General features: G+C 36.6%; 1 protein-coding gene across 5 annotated transcripts in view; it reads left to right on the forward strand.

The window, feature by feature from the left end:
* The window catches only part of RAPGEF6 (Rap guanine nucleotide exchange factor 6), a 222343-nt gene that overhangs the window by 41885 nt on the left and 155836 nt on the right, over nt 1-24622 (forward strand). For all 5 annotated transcript variants that reach the window (XM_027849145.1, XM_027849148.1, XM_027849146.1 and 2 more), the window contains exons 5-6: nt 2417-2486; nt 19793-19936. In XM_027849145.1, the coding sequence (XP_027704946.1) occupies nt 2417-2486; nt 19793-19936 (214 nt within the window). The remainder of the gene's footprint in view (nt 1-2416; nt 2487-19792; nt 19937-24622) is intronic.

Here is a 24622-nt window from a genome sequence, read left to right on the forward strand (position 1 = left end):
ATGCCTAGCTTGGCATTCAAGGCCATCTTACAATCTGGCACCACTGTATGTTTCAAGCCTTATTTTGTATTACTTCCTTCAATATATTCTACAAAATACTTTTGATTTACTGATCTAGCCAAACCAATCTTCCTTCTGTTCTGAAAAAACTCCATGTGTTCTTCCTCTTTCTTGCCTTTGCTTATGCTGTTCCTTATGCCTTTTGCATTTCTACTATTCTTTTAAGTTCAATCATCATGAATTAATTAAGTGCTAAGCCTGATGCTAGGTGCTTGGGATACAAATGTAAAGAATGAAATAATCTTCGCTATTAAAGAGCTTACATTCTAATGGTGGATGAGTTCATTTAAAATGAACAATGACTTCATTTAAAAGCATGTACAGAAGAAATAAAAGATAATAAATAGAGATAAACACAAGGTGTAGTTAAATGCAAATTACATACAATTCAAATACCTCCTTCATGATACCTTCCTATGTTTGTAGTGACTGTCACCTTTAGGTCTGTCATAAGTAACATTTTGTTTTGAAGCTGTCTACTGGACTTATTATGTAATGTCCATCATAATTCTTTATTGTCTTATCTCCCTTCTATTCTGTAAATTCCAACATTTTTAAGTACCCTCACTTGGTTAAACTTTTTATCTCATATAGAACCTAATACACTGCCTTTCAGCCAGTAGGTGCTTAATAGATGCTGTGTTGATCAAAGTAACTAGCTTAGCTTTGTCAGTATATGTGATTTCTTCATTAAAAGTAAATGTTCTGCTGTGCTGAAAGGGTTTTATGCCTATTCTTAGATATTAGGTGAGTAGATTAATGTTTTAATTCTTTGAAAATAGACATAATAGTTTTAGAATTTTTCAAAAAAGAAATTGGTTTTTTGCCTTCTGTGCATTCTAAAAGAGTTGTAATAATAATTGTTCATATTTGTCCATCACGTTATGTTTATAAAATGCTTTGCATGTTTTATCTCATTTGATCTTCATAGTACATGATTTTATTTTATCTTCACAGTGACCCTGTGAGGTAGGCGTCACACTATCCCCATGATGCAGATTAGGAAAACCAAGTACAAGGAGAGGTTAAAGTGATTTGCCCAAAATTAAACAGCTAGTATACTGCAAAGCGGAAATTCCAAGCCATGGCTTTTGACTTTGTTTGGTACTCTTTCTAACATATCATAAAATTAATGTTTAAAATTAAGTTCATAATACATCATTTAAAAATAAGAAGTAAAATAAATACATAACTTTGTTAAGGTACAGTAGGTGCTGTTTCCCTGGTTTTTGATCTTTGGCTAGTTATAGAGAATATTCCTGGCTTCTGTGATGAAGATACCTTGACCACCTTATGCTGTGTTCCTTTATTTTGAATTATTGCCATAGAATAATCATAATTTAATCACACCAGATTTTAACATAATTGATTTTTGAGTAGTCTAGAATAGAGGGATCATTTTTTATATTGGTCTCAGTTTCTAGACTACTGAAGGAACTCTCTGCTATTTTTCTGTAAAAAGTCTTATTGAAATGAATGGTGTTTTTTTTTTATACTCTGGATGGTTTTCTGAATCAGAACCTTAAGTTCTTGCTTTTCACATAAATTGCCTTGACAATAAGACAAGATTATGTATATATCCCATAGCAACCCTGGGATTTCCTTCTTTAATTTTGATATGACGGTATTAAAGATATGTGTACTCAAGTAATATCGAGCATCATAAGACTTGGTATGTGAATTTACACTTATGAATTATTTTTGTTAGAGTTAGAAAAATTAACCTTCTTTAACTTCTTCATGTAATATTCTTTTTGTTTAGAAGGAAACAACCAAGTGTTAGAATAATAGAACAGATTCACTGAATTGCTATTTTGTTTTAGATCACTTTTTGTTGTAGTTTTTAAGCTTATGATGACTATGGAAGAAACAGAAAATAGCATTAAGTCCAAAAGGAAAGACAGATTGAGCCCGTATTCCAATATAATTTCAGAACATTTATGAAGCATAGAAGCAGTGTAAAAAAAGTAGGAAGAGTAATATAATGCAAGTTGGAACATCTGAATTCTGTTTGACTCTTTTACTAACTGTGACCTTGGGAAAATCTCTTCACCACTCTTTGTTTTGTCTTCATTCTCTATCTTATATGATTATTGTAAAAAATTAAAGTGTTTTGTAAATATAAAAGCTCTCTGTTAGTTACTGCTCCTTATATTTCCTTAAATCAGCGTAAATTGCAATATTTAGGAAGTTCTGAGGCTTGGGTACTTTTCATATCACTAATTAGGGACCAACTTTAAAAAAAAGGTGTTTATCAAATGGTATTCTGATAATTATAGTGTCTTTACTACATTGTTTTTCTCACCATCCCACATTGGTAAAAACAAACAAACAACTTGTTTTTCTATTTTTACAGTTTTGGTAAACAATTTGGAGGAAAAAGAGGATGTGACTGTATTGTATTAGAGCCTTCAGAAATGATTGTGGTAAGAACTTTAAAGTATGGTGCATATGTTTTAATGTGCTTCAATAACATCTCTTCCCCTACCCTCTCTACTCCTATTTTGTGTGCATTTTTAGCAAAAGTATATCCCAAGGTTAAATGAATGAATAAATGAAAAAGTACTCATAAACACTATGTGCAAAGCACTGTGTACCTGGATGTACCAATAAGAGATGATGTCAGTAGGAACATTAGAACTGCTTCTTTCATTTAGACTGTAGTTTTTTTATTATCGCATACCAAACCTCTAGATACACTAGTTTCCATCTGGACCATAATCATGCTCATACTGATTAAGTTATTACTGTGATCAAAAGTTTTAAATTTGAAGGAATGGAAATAGGGCCCATGATTTTTCAATAGCTGATTCTTCAATTACTATTAAATTTCATTAACAGTTATTAAATACTTTTAGACCTCATAGCATTGGACCAGAGACATTAGGGAAGAGTTAGAACCCAGAGAGACAGTTAAAAAATTTTCAACCTGGTTAAACTAAGATCTCCATAGATGGTGGAAAAGAACAGTAAATTTAGTAGATGTTTAACTTGATACACCCTTACTATCACAATTTCCCAGAAGCCAGCTGAGTTTTTATATACTTAGACAGTGTTATGAGGCTCAATCTGAACTTGAAGCTTGGAAAGCTATTCCCCTCTTCTAGAATTAACAAACATTTATTAAGTACCTACCTGTAGCCATCTTTGATTTCTTGAGCCCACATTAAACACCCCTTACTCTGTACTTCCCTAAACTGTAGCACTTAAATGTCCATTGCCACTCATTTGGGCACATAATCTTATATTTCTTTGCAAGTTATGGAAAGGGTTTTAGTTTTAGTGTCAGAAAACAGCAGCTTATGTGACCTCACATAAGTCATTAAAGCTCTGATCCTTAGTTTCCTCATCTGAAAAATGGAGACAAAAATTATACTCTGTATTTGGGTAATTATAAGTATCAAGTCACGTAAAGGTGTAACTATAATTACATAAATGTAAGATAATATAATAATTTAATAATTATTATGTGTGGTTTGTGTTTTATGGCCTTATATAAGTTATCTTCTAAATGGATGGAGGAATATAACCTCTATTTTTCTGTATCTTTTCCATCACCTAATGTGCTAAACGCTTAGTGACCCTCAAATACTGTGATATGCAATATTCTCCCCACACCACTTCCCAGTCTTAAAAATGTTGTGGGTTGGGAAGAAGAGGAGGGCTTATTTTTTTCTCGACAGAGAGTATAGTTATGTGTGTCAGGCACTGTGCTAGGTGCTGGGGATATAGATAAAACAAAATAGCTTTTGCCCTCAAGGAGTTTACATTTTAAGTGGGGGAAATAATACATATGTGTACAAGTATATACAAATCACACATAAGTTAACCCTTAGATGGAAAAACTTTAATATCTGGGGGGATCAGTAAAGGCCCTATGCAGAAGGTATACTTGGGCTGAGTCATGGAGGACACTGGGAATTCTAGGTGACAGCGTTATGGTGGCAGAACATTTCAGTAATGCTCTGTGCATTATTGCCTGTGCAAAAACACAGAGATGAGAGATGAAGTGATGTGTGTGAGAATCCGCAAGTAGACCAGTAAAGCTAGTCTTTAGAGAATATGGATGGGAATAATGTCCTAAGTAGATAAGAAAGAAAAGGGCCAAGTTGTGAAAAGCTTTAGATGCCAAACAGAGATTCTGTATTTGATCCTAGAGATAATAGAGAATCAGGGAGAGAAGGTGACATTGTCAGACCTGTTCTTTAGGAAGATCACTTTTGTGACTTCGTAGAAGATGAATTGGAGCAGGGAGAGACTTGAGGCAAGGAGACTTATCTAGAAATTGTTGGACAAGAACAGATGAGAAGTAATGAGGGCCTGTACTAAGGTGTTGGCTGTGTGGATGAAAAAAAGGGGGGTATATCTGAGAGATGTTGTGGAAATAGAAATGACAAGATTTAGCAACTGATTAGATATGTATGGTTAATGAGAGTGAGTTAAAGTTGATACTGAGGTTGTGAACCTGAATGAATGGAAGGATATTGGTATCCTTAACACAAATAGGAAAATTGGGAATAAGGGTAGGTTTAGGGGCTCGGGGAGTTAACAGTTTGAGTTTTAAACATTGAATTTGATTTGCCTATGGGCCATCCAGTTCAAAATGGCCAATAAATAGTTTGTAATACAGAACTGAAGCTCAGGAGTGAGATTACGACTGGAAATATGTATACATCTCAGACTCATCTATATAGAGATGATAATTGAACCCGTAAAAGCTGATGAGGTTACAAATTAAAACTGTAGAGAGAAAAGAGAAGAGGTCTCAGGATAGGACAGATATAGTGGTGTGATGTGGGTAATGAATCAGCAAAGGAGATGGAAGAATGTTTGGACAGATAGGAAGAGAACTATCAAAGAGCAGTGTAATAAAAAACCCAGAGAAGAGAGAATATTTAGGAGAGAGTGCTCAGCAGTGTAAAATTCTGTAAATAGGTCTAGAATGATGATTATTGAGATACGGCCATTACATTTTTCAATTAAGAGATTGTTCATGAAAGCAGTTTCAGTTGAGTAATGAAGTTGGAAACCAGATTGTAGAAGGGTGGGAAAGTGGAAATACTGAAGATAGACTATTTTCCCAAAGAATTGGGTTGGGAAAGGGAGAACTATAGTATGATAGCTAGTACAGATGGTAGGATTAGGTGAGAGTATTTTTAAGGATGGGGGAAATGTGCATGTTTAGGAAGCAGGAAAGGAGATAGTAGAAAGGAAGAGATTAAAGATTAATGAGAGAGAAAAGATGATAATGGGAGCAGTTTGCTACAGAAGATGGGAGGAGATGGGATCAAGCATACATGTACCGAGGTTGGTCTTGTTGGGGAAAAGGGCCACTTCTTCAAAGATTGGAGTAAAGCATGAGATAATTGGGGATGATGTCAAGGGGATTTGAGATGAAGAAAAGAGACTTCTCAGCAAATGTCCCTGTTTTTCTCCATAAATTATCAATTGAGGTCTTCACCTGAGAGGACGGGGGGAAGAGGGTCTTGAGAAGATGTGAAACAATTGTTGTTAGTGGGATAGGAAATCATTTAGAGAGAAGTAGAAGGATTTCTTTGCTTCAATGAGGCCAAGTTCTCACTGGAAAGCATACATTTGTAGTGGATCCAATCAGAACCCCCTCCTTCCCTCCAGTACTTTTCCCACCTCTGTACAGCAAAGCAGAAGTAATTGCAGAATTCAAATGATGGGAACGTTCCTGAGTTGGAGCTTAAGATGTGAGCAGCAGTTTGGGGTTATCAGGGAATTTTAGACTAGAGGATGTGTAGAGTTGAATTGATTTCATTAAGGGATCAGGATTATCAGAGGAGGACAACATAGCCTGTACAGGGGCAGTGGCCCAGGAAAGAACTCAAAGAAATGTAAGATCCTTAGGAGAGTTTTGGCTTAGTGGATAGAGAGTTAGTTTCAGAGCCAGATAGACTTTGGTCCATGTCCAGCCTCTAACACATATTGGCTGCATGACCCTGGGCACATCACTTAATCCTTTAGTGCTTTAGACAACTCTTTAAGATTATATATTTCATAGGAGGGGTCAACCTGCATTGGTAGAGGGAATTTCCTTCTCCTTCTTGTTTTTCAGCTCCCTTTTATGTGTTGTCTTCCCCCATAAGAATATAAGCTCCTTGAGGCCAGGGGCTGTCTTTCTTTTTTGCTTGTATTTGTTTTCTTGGCATGTAGCATAGTGCCTGGCACATAGTAAGTGCTTAATAAATGCTTTATATATTTTTATTTGTCTGCAAAATCATAGGTCTAGTTCTTACCCCTGAGACATAGGGAGAGATTTTATGATAGATCATGGTTAGATAAGAACAGCTTAGAGTTCTTGATCCTGGAAATGATGGCAAGCTCAAGAGGGCAATCATCATTTTGTATAACTGAGGTAGAATGGATGAGTTGAGTGGGTTGATGATTTGGGAAATTAAGATGTAAGAAAAACTACCTGTATGTTTTAAGTCCCCTAATATGAGGGTAGAAGTTGGTGTGGGGAGCAAGACTGTGAGCTAGGTACTGAATTTGTTGAGAAAGGAAGGAGGATATGTTGGGAGAGGCTTCCTTTGAGTATTGCTCAATTATGTCCAGTCTGAAATGACATTTTCTACGTGAAGCTTTTTCTGCTATCTTCCTTCTAACTGGAGGTAACCCCTCCATACCTACTTAGCCCACCCCCAAATACTTAGTTTATTGTACCTCTTATGGCACTTAACATTCTTACTGTAGTAGTGTATTTTGTCTTATTCATTCCACTTGATTGCTTTTTAGAGATTGTATCTTAAGATCTCTGTCTCCCCATAGTGCCTAGCACAGGTCACTGCACACAGTATACTGATTGAATTAACTGGCCTTTTCTTATTCATAATGAAGAATGGCACCTAATTGATTCTCTGCTTAGGTTCTTAAAAGTGTGAAAGATTTTCTTATAAATGAGGGGTACAGTTCTCTCCTTTATTTTTTTTTTGCTTTGAGATTATAGTTATTAAATATTATGCTCAGTTTTTCTTAGTGTCAACATCATTGTAGTTAGTATTGTTCCCATAACTTATGGTTCCTGCTTTCCCATATCACAGAAGATAAGGTTTTTTTTAAAAAAACATTCTATCATGTAAGAAACTCAACATGTCTTTTTTTTTTTCAGCAAATTTTTGTCAAAGTTACCTTTTATCTTGTTTGCTAATTTATTAGGGTAGAAAACAGTCTACTAAACTTGATACTTTACTTGCTTTAGCATTGAAATCACAAACTTTTTATTAAACATGTCCCATGATACACTTTTATGGAAAAATGCCAATTTCTAGCAGACTTCCTGTCCCACTCATTTCCTTCTGTGAGTAACAATAGACTTTTCTTACTAAATATTGATATGCTCTTTGGTAAAGTTAATATGAGATTTCATAAGATCATTCTGTTGGACACATTAGTTCAAAAAATCTTATTGACAGACTTTTAAATTTGTTGTTATTTATATTTAAGTATTTGAGGAAGGCTTACTTCAATTTGAACTTTAATTTTCTTCCCTAATAAAATAATTTACTTCAAAATTATGACTATTCTGGATTATCCTTTTATCACCTTAAAATTCTTGAAAAAGAAGAGTTGTGACAAGGCACTGGGTGATTTGGCTGCTGGATTACACTGTTGCCCATGGTGGTTTTCCAAGCTGGGATCTACTGGTTCCTCTGCCTGTATTGAGGCTCTTGGGGTAGGGGGGGTCCTGGTGTTGCCACTTGCCTGCTCTACCAACATGGGTCTCAGGGTCTCCCCCTGGTATGCTGAGGTGGGGCTTGCCACTGGTTTTCTGGGACACCTCCCATCCTATACTGCTCCCCGTCCCCCAGAGTGAGAGGGACCTTTCTTGTTAATCCCTGAAGCTTCTTTGGCTACAAGACTGCTGCGCCCTGTCTTTTTGCTGCCCTAGGGTTTTTCCTGGATTGATATTTTCTGGGCTTTCAGAGGTCAATAAGGGACAGTGAGAGTGACTTACTTCTTACTCTGCTATCTTGGCTCCGTTTTGTTCTCTACTAGTTAGTAGAAGCACTGCATCTTTTTGAAACATATATAGCAGTTATTATTTATCATAAGAGGACTGTATCCGTCTGGGTAAGTTGCCATGGCTTGTAGTGAATGTGCATTTGCAAAGCTAAGTCTTCCAGCAGGAAACTTCTCACAGTTGGGGGTTAGAGACCTGTTGACGGAGATGGGCAAGCCTTGAGATTGAGTAAGAGTAAGGAGTGGAGAAGATGTACCTCACTTTATACACTATAGCAGATAAATGAATCTCTCTCTCCACCCCCACACACGCCATGATTATATTACATTGAATATTATATAGGCATTGGACTAGGCCTGTAATTTTTTTGGCATGGAGGCCTTCCAGATGAGGAGATTCTTTCCACCACTTCAGCTTGGCACTTTCTCTGCAACTTTTAGTCTTAGACAGTTGCTCAAGTCACTGAGAGTGAAGGTCACATAGCAATGAATGTCTGAGGTGGGGCTTGAACCCAGGTCTTGTTTAACTCTGAGGCCACTCTCTACTCCTTATGCTGCCTCTTTGTTAGTATGATGGCACATATGTCTGGGATAGGCACTTTGGATAGTAAGTTAGGTCATTGATTTGGAAAGAAGAGAATAGACTGGTTTACCTTTGGAAAACTATATCATGTTTTTCATGATCCCAAACCACTAATTAGGATAATGATCCAAATTTTAAATACACATATTTGCAAATATAATGTCATATGGTCATGAATTTTGCACAGCTACAGTCTCTGAAGAATCAATCTTGCTGAGGTATATTGTGACTCATTGTGACCTCAAAGGAGCTGCTATATATTTCAGTGATGACCTGTACAATAAAATTGAAAAAAGGTAGTGGTGAGTCTATTAATGTTGTAAGATGGGGAGGGATAACAGATGGACAGTCCTAATAGCTCTAGTCCCTATGAAATGTTAAACTATGTAGAAGAATCCCTCAGTTCCCCTTCCCTGGCACACTAGGTGGGTGCTTTGTGGTGGATTTATAGTAGAGCGAGGAAAAAAAATCTCACAGGACAAGAAGGAATAGTTGGATTGGTCCTGGAAAGGGAAATATTTCAATCCTGCCATGAATTTGTGAACCTGTAGTTGTGAATGTTCTTATTATATATTGTTTACATATTATCTTAAAGCAATGTTTGTATAATCTGAAAGAGTATTCCATAAAACCCTCCTGGAAATATCAGCAGAATTATTCTTACTGTTTTTTTTTTTTAAATGGTGTGGTTATGAACAATTAAACATTCTATTCGTTTTGTATGTTGCAGTTTTTGAAATTAAGGATCTTTCTTTTACGTAAAGAAAGACTAGAGGTTGGGTAGCATACCAGAAACTTGTAAAGATCTCTTTAAACTATAAAGTGTTATAAAATGTCAGTTATTATTACCAGCTATTTATAGTTAAATATTCAGTGTGGTGTAGTGGCAAGCGGGAGGAGAACATCAGCACTTTGCAGATATTATCCCATTTGATCCTCATAGCAGCCCTGAGAGGTGAATGCTATTATTATCCTCATTTTAGAATTGAGGAAGCCGATGCAGACAGCGGTTTAAGTGACTTGCCCAGGGTCACACAGATAGTAAATATCTGAGGCCGGATTTGAACTCTATTTTGCCTGATTCCAGGCCCCGTGCTCTGTCCACAGTACCACCCAGCGGCCTATGGGCAGTGACTGTATCACTAGACTGAAGTTAGAGGAACTGGATTTGAATCCCAAGCTCTGCTGGTTCTTACCTATGGGACCTTGGATAGATTTCTTTACCCTCTCTGGTCAGCTGCTATCTTATCTGTAAAGTGAAGGGGTTATATTAGATAATCTGAGAGCCCTTTCAGGTTGCTTAGGGGATAAATTAAATATTTTTTTGTAATTCTAAGATTTTCCATATTTTTAAAAATAAACACATTTACTTTTCTTTCTTTCTTTCTTTCTTTCTTGCTTTCTTGCTTTCTTTCTTTCTTTCTTTCTTTCTTTCTTTCTTTCTTTCTTTCTTTCTTTCTTTCTTTCTTTCTTTCTTTCTTTCTTGGCTAGGCATTGGGGTTAAGTGACTTGCCCAGGGTCACACAGCTACTAAGTGTTTTGTGTCTGAGGCCGGATTTGAACTCAGGTCCTCCTGAATCCAGGACCAGTGCTGTATCTACTGCGTCACGTAGCTGTCCCTACTTTTCTTAAATTAAAAAAAAAATCATTTCCCCACGGTGTCAATGTACCCTTGGTCTATAAGGCAATAATAAGTTTGTTTGGAAGAAAGATCTGATTGTGATCATCTTTAAATACCATACTAAGCTTCAGACTTTATTCTGTATACATGTAGGGTGGTGGGAAGTTCAACAAGGGAATGACAGGAATGGAAGTGATATTTTTGGAAGATTATTTACTTCAACAGGAATAGGAAGGATTATAAAGGAATAGAACAGTGACACGAAGAGTTGTCCAATTGTGAGGTCATAAGGGCTTGCTGGAGGGTAGTGGCTGTGCTCATGGAAACGAAGGACCAGTTGAGATACATAACGGGAAGGAAGCAGCAACAAAATTTGGTGGCTCTTTAAGGAGAAGAAGCATCAAGATTTTTGAGATTTTGAACCTAACTGCAGATATGATGGTACTACAGAATGAAATAAGGACGCAAGGAGGAGCTAGTTTGGGGAAGGTGAGAAGCGTTAGTTGTTAGAACTGTTGACTGGGACAGCTAATGTTTTTCTTTATTCTGACAAGCTATTGGCTACCTCAGTGTCCAATACTGATTTGTTGTCAGAATAAAGAAAAACATTTCCAGCATTTAAAAAAAGTTTATAATTAAAAATAAGAGAAGAAAAAACTCAAATCTTCTAATAGCAAATGTTTGGAAGAAAAGCTTAAACTTGGGATGTGATTATTTTTTAAAACAGTAGTATTAAGTATAAGAAATGGTAATATTTGGCAGCAAATATTTGATACTTTGCTTTTATATGAAGCTTTGGAAAACTATCAGTGAGCAGAAACTAATTTATTTTTCTTCAGAAAATATATCATGGGTTGATTTTAAGAAAGGCAAGAAGATTTTAACTCTTTTAGTCCCTGAGTAAGCCATTTTATACTATGCCATTTCATTGCAAAGCTTAAATCTTTTTCCTCCATAGAGGTTGTTGAAGATGATAACTTCTTTCAGCAAATATCTGATGATTACTAACTGATAAATACATTTAATTTTTTTTTTTAGGCAATTGGGGTTAAGTGACTTGCCCAAGGTCACACAGCTAGTAAGTGTCAGGTGTTTGGTCTGAGGCCAGATTTGAACTCAGGTCTTCCTGACTTCAGGGCCGGTGCTCTATCCACTGCGCCACCTAGCTGCCCCTTTCATTTAATTTTTATACCCAGGTTTGGAATCATATTCAAAATGGCTTGGTAGGTAACCGACCTCTCTTCATATTCATGAAGGGGATGACACTCATGTGTACCAGCTCATGAAAAGGGGACGTTAGTAGGTGGTGATAAAAGTTGTGATTGGGAAGTTGATGGCAGTTACTAATAGGCAAGCTATACTATATGTAGGTCTGAATCCTTTTGTAATCTTTGAATGCTTGATAGACATCCCATAATTTCTCAAACTGACACTCCATTTTTTTTTTTACAATGGAGAGAGATGTTCCGCTTTCATAGTGTCTCTTGCTATACTTTACTTTGAACATTTCATAGCTAATGGGTATCTCCAGCAGATGGAAGATGGAGTCCTGAAAAGTAATAAGTTCAGAGGAGTTGCAAATTTTTGGATTTGAGGGGAGAAGAATTTTTTAGTTTACTTATTATACCATAGAATTATTGAAGAGTACAATTTGTAAACTGTAAAAAAACTACATAAGATGAATTTTAATGATATCATTACTGTTTCCAGTTAGTACAATATAAAACCAATAATAACATCTCCATTTGCCAATTATTTGAAAATGAATCATTTTATTTATTTTAAAACAAATGCTTTCACATTTATTCATACACTGTTTGGGGGAAAACTTTTGGCTTTGAATAGTTATTATCACAGTATATGAATACATTATGTTTTAAAGAGTAGGTAGCCTGAAAAGGGTAAATGTCTGGAAAATACTCAGCAAATTTCTTCTGCTGTTGAGAAGACTGAAGGAATGAATTGGATTGAACAGAAAGTTGAAAGTCTTTTTGATAGCTTTAAATGCTAAATATAAAAATATTCACTTGATTTTAAAGGGAAGATTTTTCTTCTTGGTCATAGAACCTAAAAATAAATGTCCTTTTTTAATTTTTAAAATTTTATTTTACTTAATTGAGTGTCTTTGAGTGATGTATTTCCACGGAAAATGAAAAACCATATTATAGAAATCCTGGCATTATTAATTTTCAATGGAGAAAAGAACCAAAAACCAGTTCTTGAAAAGAATTCTTGGGCTCTCCAATTCTTGCTCTCCAAAGAGAGTAGTGTAGACTATTATTTGGATTACAGTGTTGTCTGATTTATGGGGAACAGTTCTTATGTTCCATTTTGTTAACTTGACACTTAAAACAGTTTTTATGGTGTTTCATTGTAGCAATTATCAATATAAATAACTACTTTTTCTAAAGCCTTGAAATGCATTTCTTAGCCTCCTATGTAATTCTCTTTCTGGAAATGAAGCTCCTAATAATAGAGAATTTTCATGGAAAAAAATTGGGTTATCGAAATATTATAATGTCTTAGATTTATATAGGTAGCTATAATGATCAAAAAATGAATTATCTTTATATGCTAGAGAGTTATCGAGTCCATAGAATTATAGAGTTGGAAGGGGCATTATCTAGTTAACTCCTTGTTATATGACAAGCTTAACTTCTGTTTGAATACCTCCAGCAACAGTGAATTTTTTATTTCTTAAGGCAGGTAATGAGTTCTTCTTTTATCAATTTAGATTTTTACATGTTTAATAATTTTTCAAATCTTATTCTGTCAAAATATTGGCAGCTTCTGTTTCCTTCTTTCCATTTACATGGACACCTCCCAGATTCAGGCCCTCATTGTCTCTGATCTAGACCATTGCTGTTGCTTCCTAATTGGTTTCAGCCTCCCACTCTCCCCTTTCTAATCTGCCCTCCACATTGCTGTCAAAGCAATATTTCTTTTTTTTTTTTTAAACATTTTTTTTTAATTTCGAGTTCCAAATTCCTTCTCCCCTCTGTCTCTGACACCCTCACCCTGGACAGCAAGCAATTTGATATAGATTATACATGTGTAATCATGCAAAACATATTTTCATATTGGTCATATTGTTAAAAAAAAACAGTAAAAAACACAAAAATAAACAAAGTGAAAAATAGTATGCTTTAATCTGCATTCAGAATCCATCCATTCTTTCTCTGGAGGTGGATAATGAAATGACATTTATAAAATGCCTACTGTATACCAGAGACCGTGCTGAGTGCTTCATCTCACAACAACCCTGTGAGGTGGATGTTGTCAGGCCTGACCAAATGGCCAAAGAGCCACAGCAGCTCTACAACTGCATTAACTCTAAAAAAAACAGAGAGCTCACAGGTTATAAAAACCATAGTCAATTCTAAAAAAAAAAAAAAGAGAGAGAGAGATAGCATAAGCAAAAAGTTTTATTCCGTTGGAGGAGGGAAACTAGATACATATATGCTGGGGCTCCCCTAGTAGGAGACCAACTTTAGTGTGGACAAATGACAATATTTATACCAATGGCTATGCAGTGAGCTGTAGCCCTGGCAATAGAGGGGTAACAGCAATAATGAGACAAGTTGGATTCATAGCAGGACTTCATAACTGGAACACAGGTACTACAGGTGCTTGTCCAAGCTCAGGGGCCACCTGATACTGGTATGAAAAAATTCTGGCAAAGCAATATTTCTTTTTTTCTTTTTTTCTTTCTTTCTTTGGCATTTGGGGTTAAGTTACTTGCCCAGGGTCACACAGCTAGTAAGTGTCAAGTGTTTGCTCTGAGGCCAGATTTGAATTCAGATCCACCTGACTTCAGGGCCGGTGAGCCATCTAGTTGCCTCTCAAAGCAATATTTCTAAAGCATACTACTATCTATGTTATATTCCTGCTCAAATCCCAGTGTCTTCTAAAATAAAACTCAGTGTCCTTTGTTTGACATTTAAGGTCCTTTACATTCTGGTTTCATCTTACCTTCTCAAATTTTATTCTTTATTTTTACCATTTTAAAATTTTTTTGAGTTCCAGATTCTCTCCCTCCCTCAAACTCCCCCCCCCCACACATTGAGAAGATTGTTGTGTTGTCTGATTTATGAGGAATAATTCTTATGTTCCATTTTGTTAGCTTCTTTGTTAACAGTTTTTGCATATGATATCAATTATATATGTGAAATCATGCAAAATATTTCCATATTAACCATGTCACAAAAAAAGCAAGAAAAAATAAAGTGAAAAAAGTTATACTTCAGTTTGCACTCAGAGTTCATTAGTTCTGTCTTTGGAGGTGGATCCATTTTTCATTATAAGTCTTTCAGAACTGTCTTGGATCATTGTGTATTGTATATCATATGTCATATATGATATATATATATGTATATCATAGTGGCTAAGTCTTTTTGCTGTTACTGTGTATAGTGATCTTCTGGTTCTGCTCATTTCACTCTGCATCAATTCATTATAGGTCTTCCCATGTTTTCTTAGAACCATCCCCCTCATCATTTCTTGTAGTATGGTAGTATTGCATCACAATCATGTATCACAACTTGTTCAGTCTTTCCCCAATTGGTGGATATCTCTTCAGTTTCTACTTCTTTTCACAAAAAGAACTGCTGTTAATATTTTATATATGTATAAGGCCTTTTCCTTTTTCTTTGATCTCTTTGTGATACAGATCTAGTAGTGATATTGCTGGGTCAAAGGGTATGCACAGTTTTATAGCCCTTTGGGCAAAGTTCCAAATTGTTCTCTGAATGGTTACAACAGTTCACAATTCTGCCAACAGTTCATTAGTGTCCCAGTTTTTCCATAAACCCTCCAGCATTTGTCATTTTCCATTTCTGTCATGTGAGCCAATCAGATAGGTGTGAGGTGGTCCCTTAGGGTTGTTTTAATGAGCGTTTCTCTAATCAGTAGTGATTTGGACCACATTTTCATATGATTGTAGATAATTTTTATTCTGAAAACTTCTTGTTTATATCCTTCGACCATTTATCAGTTAGAAAATGGCGCTTATTTTTATAAATTTGACTCAGTTCCCTGTGTACTTGAGAAATGACATCTTTATCAGAGAAATTCGCTGTACATTTAAAAAAAAGTTTGTTATCTGTGGTGCCTTTTAGAAAAATATAGTTTCTCTGATTATCTCTTTTAATTAGTTCTGTTTTTGCTTTTGTTTTGTCTGAGAGCATGATTGCTACCCTTGCCTTTTTTTTTTATCTCAGCTGAAGTATAATATATTTTGTTCCAGTCCATTATTTTAACTCTGTGTGTGTCTTTCTGTTTTAAATGTGTTTCTTGTAAACAAGATATTGTTTGATTCTGGTTTCTAATCCTTTCTGCTAACATTTTATGGGTGAGTTCATTCAATTCATATTCACAGTTATAACTGTATATTTCTCTCCAACCTATTTTCTTCTGTTTATCCTTTCTTCTCTCTCTCTATTTCTCTTTTTCGCTAACTTCCCCCACCCCTGTCTGTCCTCAAAAGTCTCTTTTGCTTCTGATCATTTCCTCCTTTAATTTACTCTCCCTTTTATTATCTTCTCCCTCTCTCCCATCTTTTCCCCCTTTTACTTCCTTGTTAGGTAAGATAGATTTCTATATCTTGCTGAGTGTGTATATATATTCTTCCCTCTTTGAACCAATTTTGCTGAGAATGAGGTTCCAACCTCATTCCTGCCAACCCCATCCCCTCATTTCTGCACTGTAAAGCCTCTTTCACCATTTGGTTAATTCTGTTTTGGTTTTCTTTTTTTTTTTTTTGGTTTTGTTTGTTTGTTGTTTTTTTTTGAGTGTGTCATTTTCTTCTTTTTTGTGCCTCTTTTACCAAGCTGTTAGTTTTCTTTTCTTAATTTTCTTGTACCACTCTCATTTCTTTTCCCAGTTTTTCTTCTCTCACTTTTATCTCTTTAACTCTTCCAGGAATTCTTGTTAGGCTTATGTCTAATTTGCATTATTTTCTCTGAGACTTTGCTTATGGCTCTTTTCACGTTATAGTCTTCTGAGTTTGTGTCTTGGTTTTGCCTGACACCATAGTAACTTTTTATGGTCAGGTTTTTTTTTTTTGTTTGTTTGTTCATTTTTCCAGCCTATTCTTGACTTTGAACTTTATGTTAAAGTTTGCTTTGCACAGCTAGGGGTGGGGAGGCACTGTCCCAAGCTTCAGGCTTTTTTTGTGTTACTGCTTTCAGACATAGTTGTGGGGGTGGAGGCACAGGGAGATCTGTAAGCTTTTGGTGCTTCTAAGGTGGTGTTATCTGGGGACAGGTATGGTGACTGCTTTCCTTGTCTGTGCTCTGTTCTTTACCTAGGAAGGGCTCCTGTTCCCCTACAGTCATAAGTGCTAGTGAGCCTCTCAGTCATGGAACTCTGACCAGGTCCCTTGCTCCCTTGTGACCAACCACAAGCTGTCCTTTCTGCCCTGGAACTACAGCTGAGAACTGGAGTTTTCAGTGGAGAACAATGGGCAATGGAGTTGCCATGTTAACAGAGCCTAGTCCTGTGCCCAGTGTCAGCTAAAGTTCTCCTGTAATCACTTTCTGACTTGATGTCCAATCCTCTTACTATCTCTGGGCTCAGAGCTCCTGAGGATTTTGTTGCCGCTGTTGGGACTTCCAATGCCCACCACTGGTGTTGCTACTGTGTGTGTTGTAGGCTAGTCCTCCTCCCAGTGTTACTCTTTTGGACCAGAAAAATGTCTCACTCTGATCTTTCGTTGGCTGTGCTGCTCCAGAGTGCAATTTGATGTGTATTTTAAAGTTGTTTGGAAAGGACTGTTGGGAGAGTTCAGCTGGAATGCTCATTCTGCTCCATCATTTTGGCTCTGCCAATCTCAGCCTATCTTCTAATCAAATCAGTCAGTATTTATTAAGAACTTAGTATGTGCCAGGCACTGTGCTCACAGTCTAATGGGGGAGACAACATGAGAACAAAAATTTACAGAGTAAGCTATATATAAGATAAATAGGAAATAATTACAAGAGGAAGCCACTGCAATTAAAAGGGATTGTGGGAGACTTCTTTTAGAAGGTGGGATTTTAGTTGGGACTTAAAGGAAGCCAGGGAGGTCAGTAGTTGGAGCAGAAGAGGGGGGACATTCCAGATATGAGGTCAACCAGAGAAAATGCCCAGAGCCAAGAGAACAGCCCAGAGGCCAGTATTGCTTTTATTATACATTATCCCACTTTATGTACTCTACCATCCAATCAAACTGAATGATTGCTGTTTCCCTCTTCTCTACTTCTTCATACCTAGAATGTGCTCCCTACTCACTTCTACCCAATCCCCAGCTTCCTTCAAAGCTCAAAGTATAAATTCGTACATGAATCCTTTCTTGATGACTCTTGCTGTTAGGCCCAAATCCTCTACTCACTGAAATTGCTTTGAATTCAGTTTGTACTTAATTGTGTACATGTTGTTTCTTCCATAGAATGTAAGCTCCTTGATATCAGGACTGTTTCTTTTTTTGCATTTCTGTTATCCAGTACTTGGCATACAGTAGGTGTACAATATTTATCAGTTATGCTGTTTAAAAATAGTTGCGCTAAGCACATGGGATATAAAGACAGAGCCAAAACTACTCTCTAACCTCTAGGACATTTTGCTTACTGCTCACTGCCTGCCATGCTGCCTCTACTGAAACCATCACTTGACTTTGCTTCCACCTAGGTCCTTTGGCTCTGATAGGTCAGCTTTTATCTTACTCTCTCAGTCTCCATGACTTTTCTAGCTCACTCCTTGTTATACTCAATGTGTAGTACCTCATTCATCTGTTCTCCCCCTTTCCTTTCCAGCTTCCCTTTATCCAAACCCCATTCCTCATCCCCCACTTTTAGATTCCTTATTCCCATCCACCTTCAATGCTATTACTCCAAGTCCCAACCAGATGCCTCCCACCTCTTCCACTTTGCCTTCTGAAATCCCTGTATCATAGGTAACAGATTTCCTTTCATCCTAAATCTTTTCTTCTTCTACTCCTTCCATCTTATATCAGTCACTTAAAACCTTGCTTCCCCCAGTTATACAACCTCTCTGACCACTCATTGCATCTTCACTTGGTCTCTCCTGTCCTTTCTTTTCCAGGATAACTCTTTCACCCATGTCCTTGACTCCAATCAATTCCCAACCTCTCAAGTTTAGTCCAAGATCTTAGTGAGCCAAGTACCCACTTCTAACATATCTTTATTATCTTCCTCTCCAATATATTTTTCTTCTGCTTAGTTCTCAACAGTCCACCCCAAATCCTTATGTTCTCATAATTCCCTCTGAGTAGACAAAGAATAAGATTCAGTAAAGGAAGGCAGAAGACATTGAAAACCCATAGATTATGGTCAGATAAGGGGATTTTAGAATTTCTGATCATGAAAGTTATATATTTGTGGATGATGTCACGATCAAGGGTATGATTATATTTGTGTGTGCCTGAGGTTGGGTGGAAGAACAGCTCGTGGAAAGTAAGTAATTAGAGGAACTAAGTGGTTTATATTTTTGATGGAGAATCAGTATGCATGTTGAAGATCCCTAGTATGGGGGCAAGAGCTGGAGAGAAGAGACAAATGGTGAGCCAGGCACCAAATTCATTGAGGAAGGATGGTAGGAACCTAGGAATCTGTAGATAACATTTACCAGGATTTTGATTGGGTGATAGATATGAATAGCACGGACTTCAAAGGAGAACACGTTACTCATTGGGAAAGTAGGGGAAGAACTTAGAAATGGCACTGAGGAGGGAAGGAATATTCTAACTTCTCTACTTCGACTTGTGAGTGAAAGGGAATGAGTGAAAGTGTAGCCGGTACTGCAATGAAGTGAAAATGCAGAGGAACTCTGAGGGAAGTTTGAGGGAAGGTCATTCCAAATATTCTGGGATATTCCAAAAGAGTAGAGGGCAAGATAGTGTCAAGAGTAGGGTACAAAACCTGAGCATAGAAAAAGTTTATAATATGAGTGTCATATCACTTGCTCTGCTACTGAGCTTACTTCAGTAGGTTATAGTGAACATTCATGACATAAGTGCTTTGGCAGTAGAGTTACTGTGAATTCCCCAATGTATACGTAATCAATTTAACTTCATGCTTATTGGTATATTGTGACTTGAATAAGTATAAAAATTAACCAAATCTTTGTTAAATATGTAGTTATATAGACAAGATGGGGGGCTTGTGAATGTGTTTTTATTTTTAGCATTTTATTTTTATTCTAGTGCTTTACTAAATATGAGACTGATTATGTTGGCTAAATAAAATGGATGTCATCAGGCAGTATATAATTATATTCACTAATTGTAATTCTAGAATGTGTAATTCAGTTAGAAAAAGAGATCAAGAAAGTCAGTTTCCTGGAAGCAAACGTGGCCTTCTCATAATGTCACTTCAGATTTTGTTGAATAGTGAGTGCATAATTGCACAACCTCCGTTTTTATGGTAACTTGTTGGGTCATAGCAAGTTATATATATGACTTCCTTATGAGCTTTATAAGACTCAGTAGAATTTCAATGATGTGGAAAAACTGGAAGTTTAATGAAGAGCTCCATCATGTATTTCAGGTAGAGAATTCCAAAGATAATGAAGAAGATCTCCTCCAAAGAGAAATTGCTGGAAGACAGTCTCGAAGAAGGTTTAGGAAAATTAACCACAGGGGAGAACGACAGACCATCACTGACAATGTGGATGCTAACAGTTATCTTACTGTAAGTATGCTTAGAACCATCATATTATTCTGATTTTACTTTTTGTGGGATATTAGTATTTTTTTGTAGATGTCAGAATGACTTATGATTATAGTCATGAGTCTTACTGTATGTAGCCCATATCTTCCCTATCCTCAAAAAACCCTCACTTGATTCTTCCATCCCTGCTAACTATTGTCCTATGTTTCTTCTGCCCATTGTAGCTAAACTCCTTGAAAATACCATCTATAGGCAGTGTTTCTACTTTCTCTCCTCTCATTCTTCTCTTAACGTCTTATACTCTAGCTTCTGACTTTATCATTCCACCAAAACTGCTCTCTCCAAAGAATGATCTCCTAATTGCCAAATCCAATGGCCTTTTCTCAGTTCTCATTCTTCTTGACCTTTCTGTATCCTTTGATACTGCTGACTGCTTTTTCTTCCTTGATATTTTCTTCTCTCTAGATTTTTGGGATGTTACTCTTTTCTGGTTCTCCTTCTACCTTTCTATCCACTCATTCTCTATCTCTTTTGCTGTATCCTCTTCCAGATGATGCTCTCTATCCTTAAGTGTCCTTCAGAGTTCAGTCCTGGGCCCTCTTCTCGCTTTATACTATTTCACTTGGTGACCTCATCAGCTGCCATGGATTTAATTGCCATCTTTCTCTCTCTTCTCACCTCCAATCTTGCATCTCCAACTGCCTTTCAGACGTCTGAAACTGGATGGTTGTAAAAGTAAACTAGGATAGAATCTGGATTATCTGTTAAATTTCTTTATTTGTATCTTGTTTATATGTGGATGAACTTTGACCATTTCATTCCTGCTAACAAAAAGATGCCATGTCTGTGCTATTTCTGATTTCTAAATAGTGTTGAAGTAGCAGACTTCACTTTTTTTTGTTTGAAGGATCTTTGTTAAATCTACATTTTTGCATTTAGTACAGTTTTCCTAAGGGAGGAAACTACATATTCATTGGTAGATTTTTTTCATTCTGCTGAATATCATCTGTGGAAAGGCATTTGATCTGGCTACTAGGCTATTGGAGGTAGCCTTTAGAAAACTGAGCTTCCTGTCTGTCTTACCTATAAGTATGGAATAGAAAAGAGAAATATTCTATTTTATTTGTATTTTTTTTTTAACTGATGGGATCGATTATTGGAAAAAAACTCTGCTTCTGGCTTATGGTTGCTTAAATTTCAGCTATTGACTTATAATGTCATCATTAATAATAATTTGTGGCATATGCAAACACTGGTAGAAAATTAATAATCAATAAGCATTTATTAAGCATTTCTTATGTGCCCCAAATTCTGGTATAGGTACAAAAAAGAGACAGCCCATGCCTTCAAGGAACATATATTTCACTAGGGTATATAATATATTCACTAATTAGTAAAATACAGGACATTTGCAGAATAAATATACAGTGATTTGGAGATGGGACACAAAAAAGCAGAGAATTAAATGAAAGAGGTGGCACTTGAACTGAGCCTTGAAAGGAGGCTTGGGGGTCCAGGGGAAATGAAGGTAAGGGTGAACATTTTAGGTTTGGGGGACAGGCTGTGTAAAGACATAGAGGTGGGAGTCATTGACTCTGAGGAAGAGGGAGCTCCTTCTTTGTGAAATATCTTCATCTTATTTATTTTTAGTATGATCAGAATATCAAAATTAAATTCCTAGGAAGGGAATCAGCATTGTTATTTTTCAGTTGAATGGGTAGTATGATTGAGGTATATCTATGTCCTTCAGAGAATATTTTCATTCAATAAACACTTAGGTTATTTCATTCAACAAACTGTTTTGTACTTTTGATATTTTGGTATTATTGGTTGATAGGTAAGATCTACCTGAATTAATATGCCTAGTTTTTTAACTGACTTAACAAAACTGGTCCATCATTACATATATTGAAAATGATATTGATCTGGGCTCAGAATTGAATAGGAGGAACTGACTGGGTTTTGGTTGTGTAACACTTTCATTGACTCTGATCTATCTTAAACAAAAACCTGCCTTAACCAGTATTTTTCCAGTTATGAGTGGTAGCTTGGAGTACTATCTCGGGATCAGCCCCTCCTCTGACACATACGCACTCTGTGTGACCTTGGGCAATTTACTACTTAACTTCTTATTGCCTGAGGCTTTTCTCCAGGATAATAAGATCTGTGGCTGATCTTCATTTAGTGAAAAAGTTTCATCACCTGAATCTTGTTATAGTGGTGAAATCTCACTTCTACCCAGGCCCTGGAGGGAAAGTGGATATATTCCTTGTTGTCCTTTGCCTGTCCCAGGCTATCCCTTTTACCTCTGTCACTTAGCAGCCTCCTCCTTTGAAGTTTGTGAAATAAAAAAAATTTCACCCAGATCCAGATCATGGTGGCTGTTGTATAGTATCCCCAGGTCATTTTCTCTTATTTCTCAAGGAGTTTGACACCTGGAACATCATCATCCTCTTCTCCCCATCCCTTGCCCCTGTGATTTTGTTGTTCTTGTTCAGTCATTTCAGTCATGTCCCATTCTTTGGGGTTTTCTTGGCAAAGATACTGGTGTGGTTTACCATTTCCTTCAGCTCATTTTATAGGTGAGGAACTGAGGCAAACAGGGTTAAGTGACTTGCCCAGAGTCAGATAGCTAGTAAGTGTCTGAGGCCAGATTTGAACTCAGGAAGATCAGTCTTCGTGACTTCTACTTCCTTAACTAGAAACTCTGATATCCTTCTAACTGATCATAACCTTTTTTCAAATTGTCTGTATCAGATGGCACTGATGTACTTGACTCATTGGTGATTAGAAGTCTATTTTGAGTAAGCAGTCTTTAACAGGATAAAAAATTGAAGACATCCCTCTTAATTTCAAAATTTTACAAAAGGAGGACAAAAATCCAACAATGGTGATTATAACATTTTTTACTTTTATTTTTCTAGAAATTAAGCCTAGGTTCATACATAATTTATCAATGTCCAAGTGACATATCTTTGTGAAAGATGACCCTCTCTTAGCTAACATAACAGTTGAGGGAAAAAATGGCTTATGCAACTGCAAAGATTGTAGGGAAAATTGAATCTGTGCTGTCTTTTTATTATTCCTTCAGTTTTACTGGTTCTAATTTTAGAAGCTTACATCACCTTAGTTGTGATGACTGCTACTCTTAACTGTCTGCCTTGGCTTACTTTCTCTCCCTCCCTCATTACTTTTTCTCTATACCTCCCTGAAGATATATCATATTTTTAAACTACATCTGGGTCCTACTGATCCTATTCACTGAGTTTTTCTGTAGCAGTTTAGTGATCATTTAGCAGTCATGGCAGCTAATGTACTTAAAGTATATAGACAGAAGACTGGAAAAAACTAAGGGCAACTTGTGACTTTTCTTTACTAGGCTCAGGAAGTTTGGGGAGAAATAAACTTTTGAGCCAAATGTTACAATGGACTACCACTTAGAATTATTCATTTAAATGTTTCAGGTTAAACCTAAAGAATTGGAAAGCAGATCACAGTAATACTCATCAAAGAGGGTTGATCCAGGCCACTTGCAGGTGGTGCTACATCTTTTACTGCTGTCTGTTACAATCATTGTTTGCTCATTAACATTCCAGAAGGTTTTAAGTGACCCAGCTATATAAGCTAGCAGTGCAACTTTTCCAGGTTTTTATTTCAAACTAGAGGAAAAAACTTAACCTTTTATTTTAAGGACCTTGGCTATTAAGTTCAGTGTACCCCTCCCCCCCAAACAAAAATAAAAACAAAAACCCTTACATTTTTATTTTTCTGTCTTGCTTCATTTCCCATCTATTGAGAGTTTCCCCTTAGTGTAGGTAATAACTGTTAAGATTAAAAAACAAAACAATATATGCATGTCTGAGATAGGTACAAAAACCCACTTGCACTTTACTTATGGAACTCTTCTGTTGTTTAGTCATTTCAGTTTTCTTTGGGGTTTTCTTGGCTGAGATGTTGGAAGGTTTTGCTATTTCCTTCTCTAGCTCATTTTGTAGATGAGGAAACTGACTTGCCCAGGATCTAAGTGTCTGAGGCTAGTGTGCCACCTAAGTGCCCGGGGATCTTGATAATACTAGCAAATAGCCTCTCAAACAATACCCTGTCTAGCTTGCCTGCCTTGAAATATATTTAGAAATAAGCAGTTTTTGTGCACAAGCACTTAAGAATTGTTATTAGGTATAGAATTGAGTCATCCTATGTTATGATTTTGTTAGAGGGCAGTGGAGTGGAGGATGCTAGACTCTGAGTCGGTTAATCAATTACTGTTTTGCTATGTGCTGGGAATACAAAGACAACAGTAAAATATTCCCTGCCCTCAAAGTGCTTGTGATTTAGCCGTGGAAAGCAACATGTACAAAAATAGGTGTATGTATAAAACAGATGCAAGGCTGTTTGGGAAGAAGGCATTAGTAACTGTGCAGAGTGGAATCAGGAAGGGCTTCCTGGAGAAGGTAGTCTTTGAATTGAGCCTTATAGGAAATTCCACAAGGCAGAGATGAGAAGTGGGTTTATCTTAGGCATGATCAGCCAATGTTAAGGCACAGAGATAGTAAGAAGGCTGGTTTGACTAGACCACAGTGAATGTGAAATGGATTGCAATATGTAATACAATTTGAAGAGTTTTTAATACCATATTCACAAGTTCTTATTTGATCTTAGAAGTGGTGGAGAGCACTGAAATTTTTGAGCAGGGATGTGGCATGGTCA

Source organism: Vombatus ursinus, unplaced genomic scaffold, assembly GCF_900497805.2.
Source record: "Vombatus ursinus unplaced genomic scaffold, bare-nosed wombat genome assembly UNPS02007284.1, whole genome shotgun sequence".
NCBI classification, from domain to species: Eukaryota; Metazoa; Chordata; class Mammalia; order Diprotodontia; family Vombatidae; genus Vombatus; species Vombatus ursinus.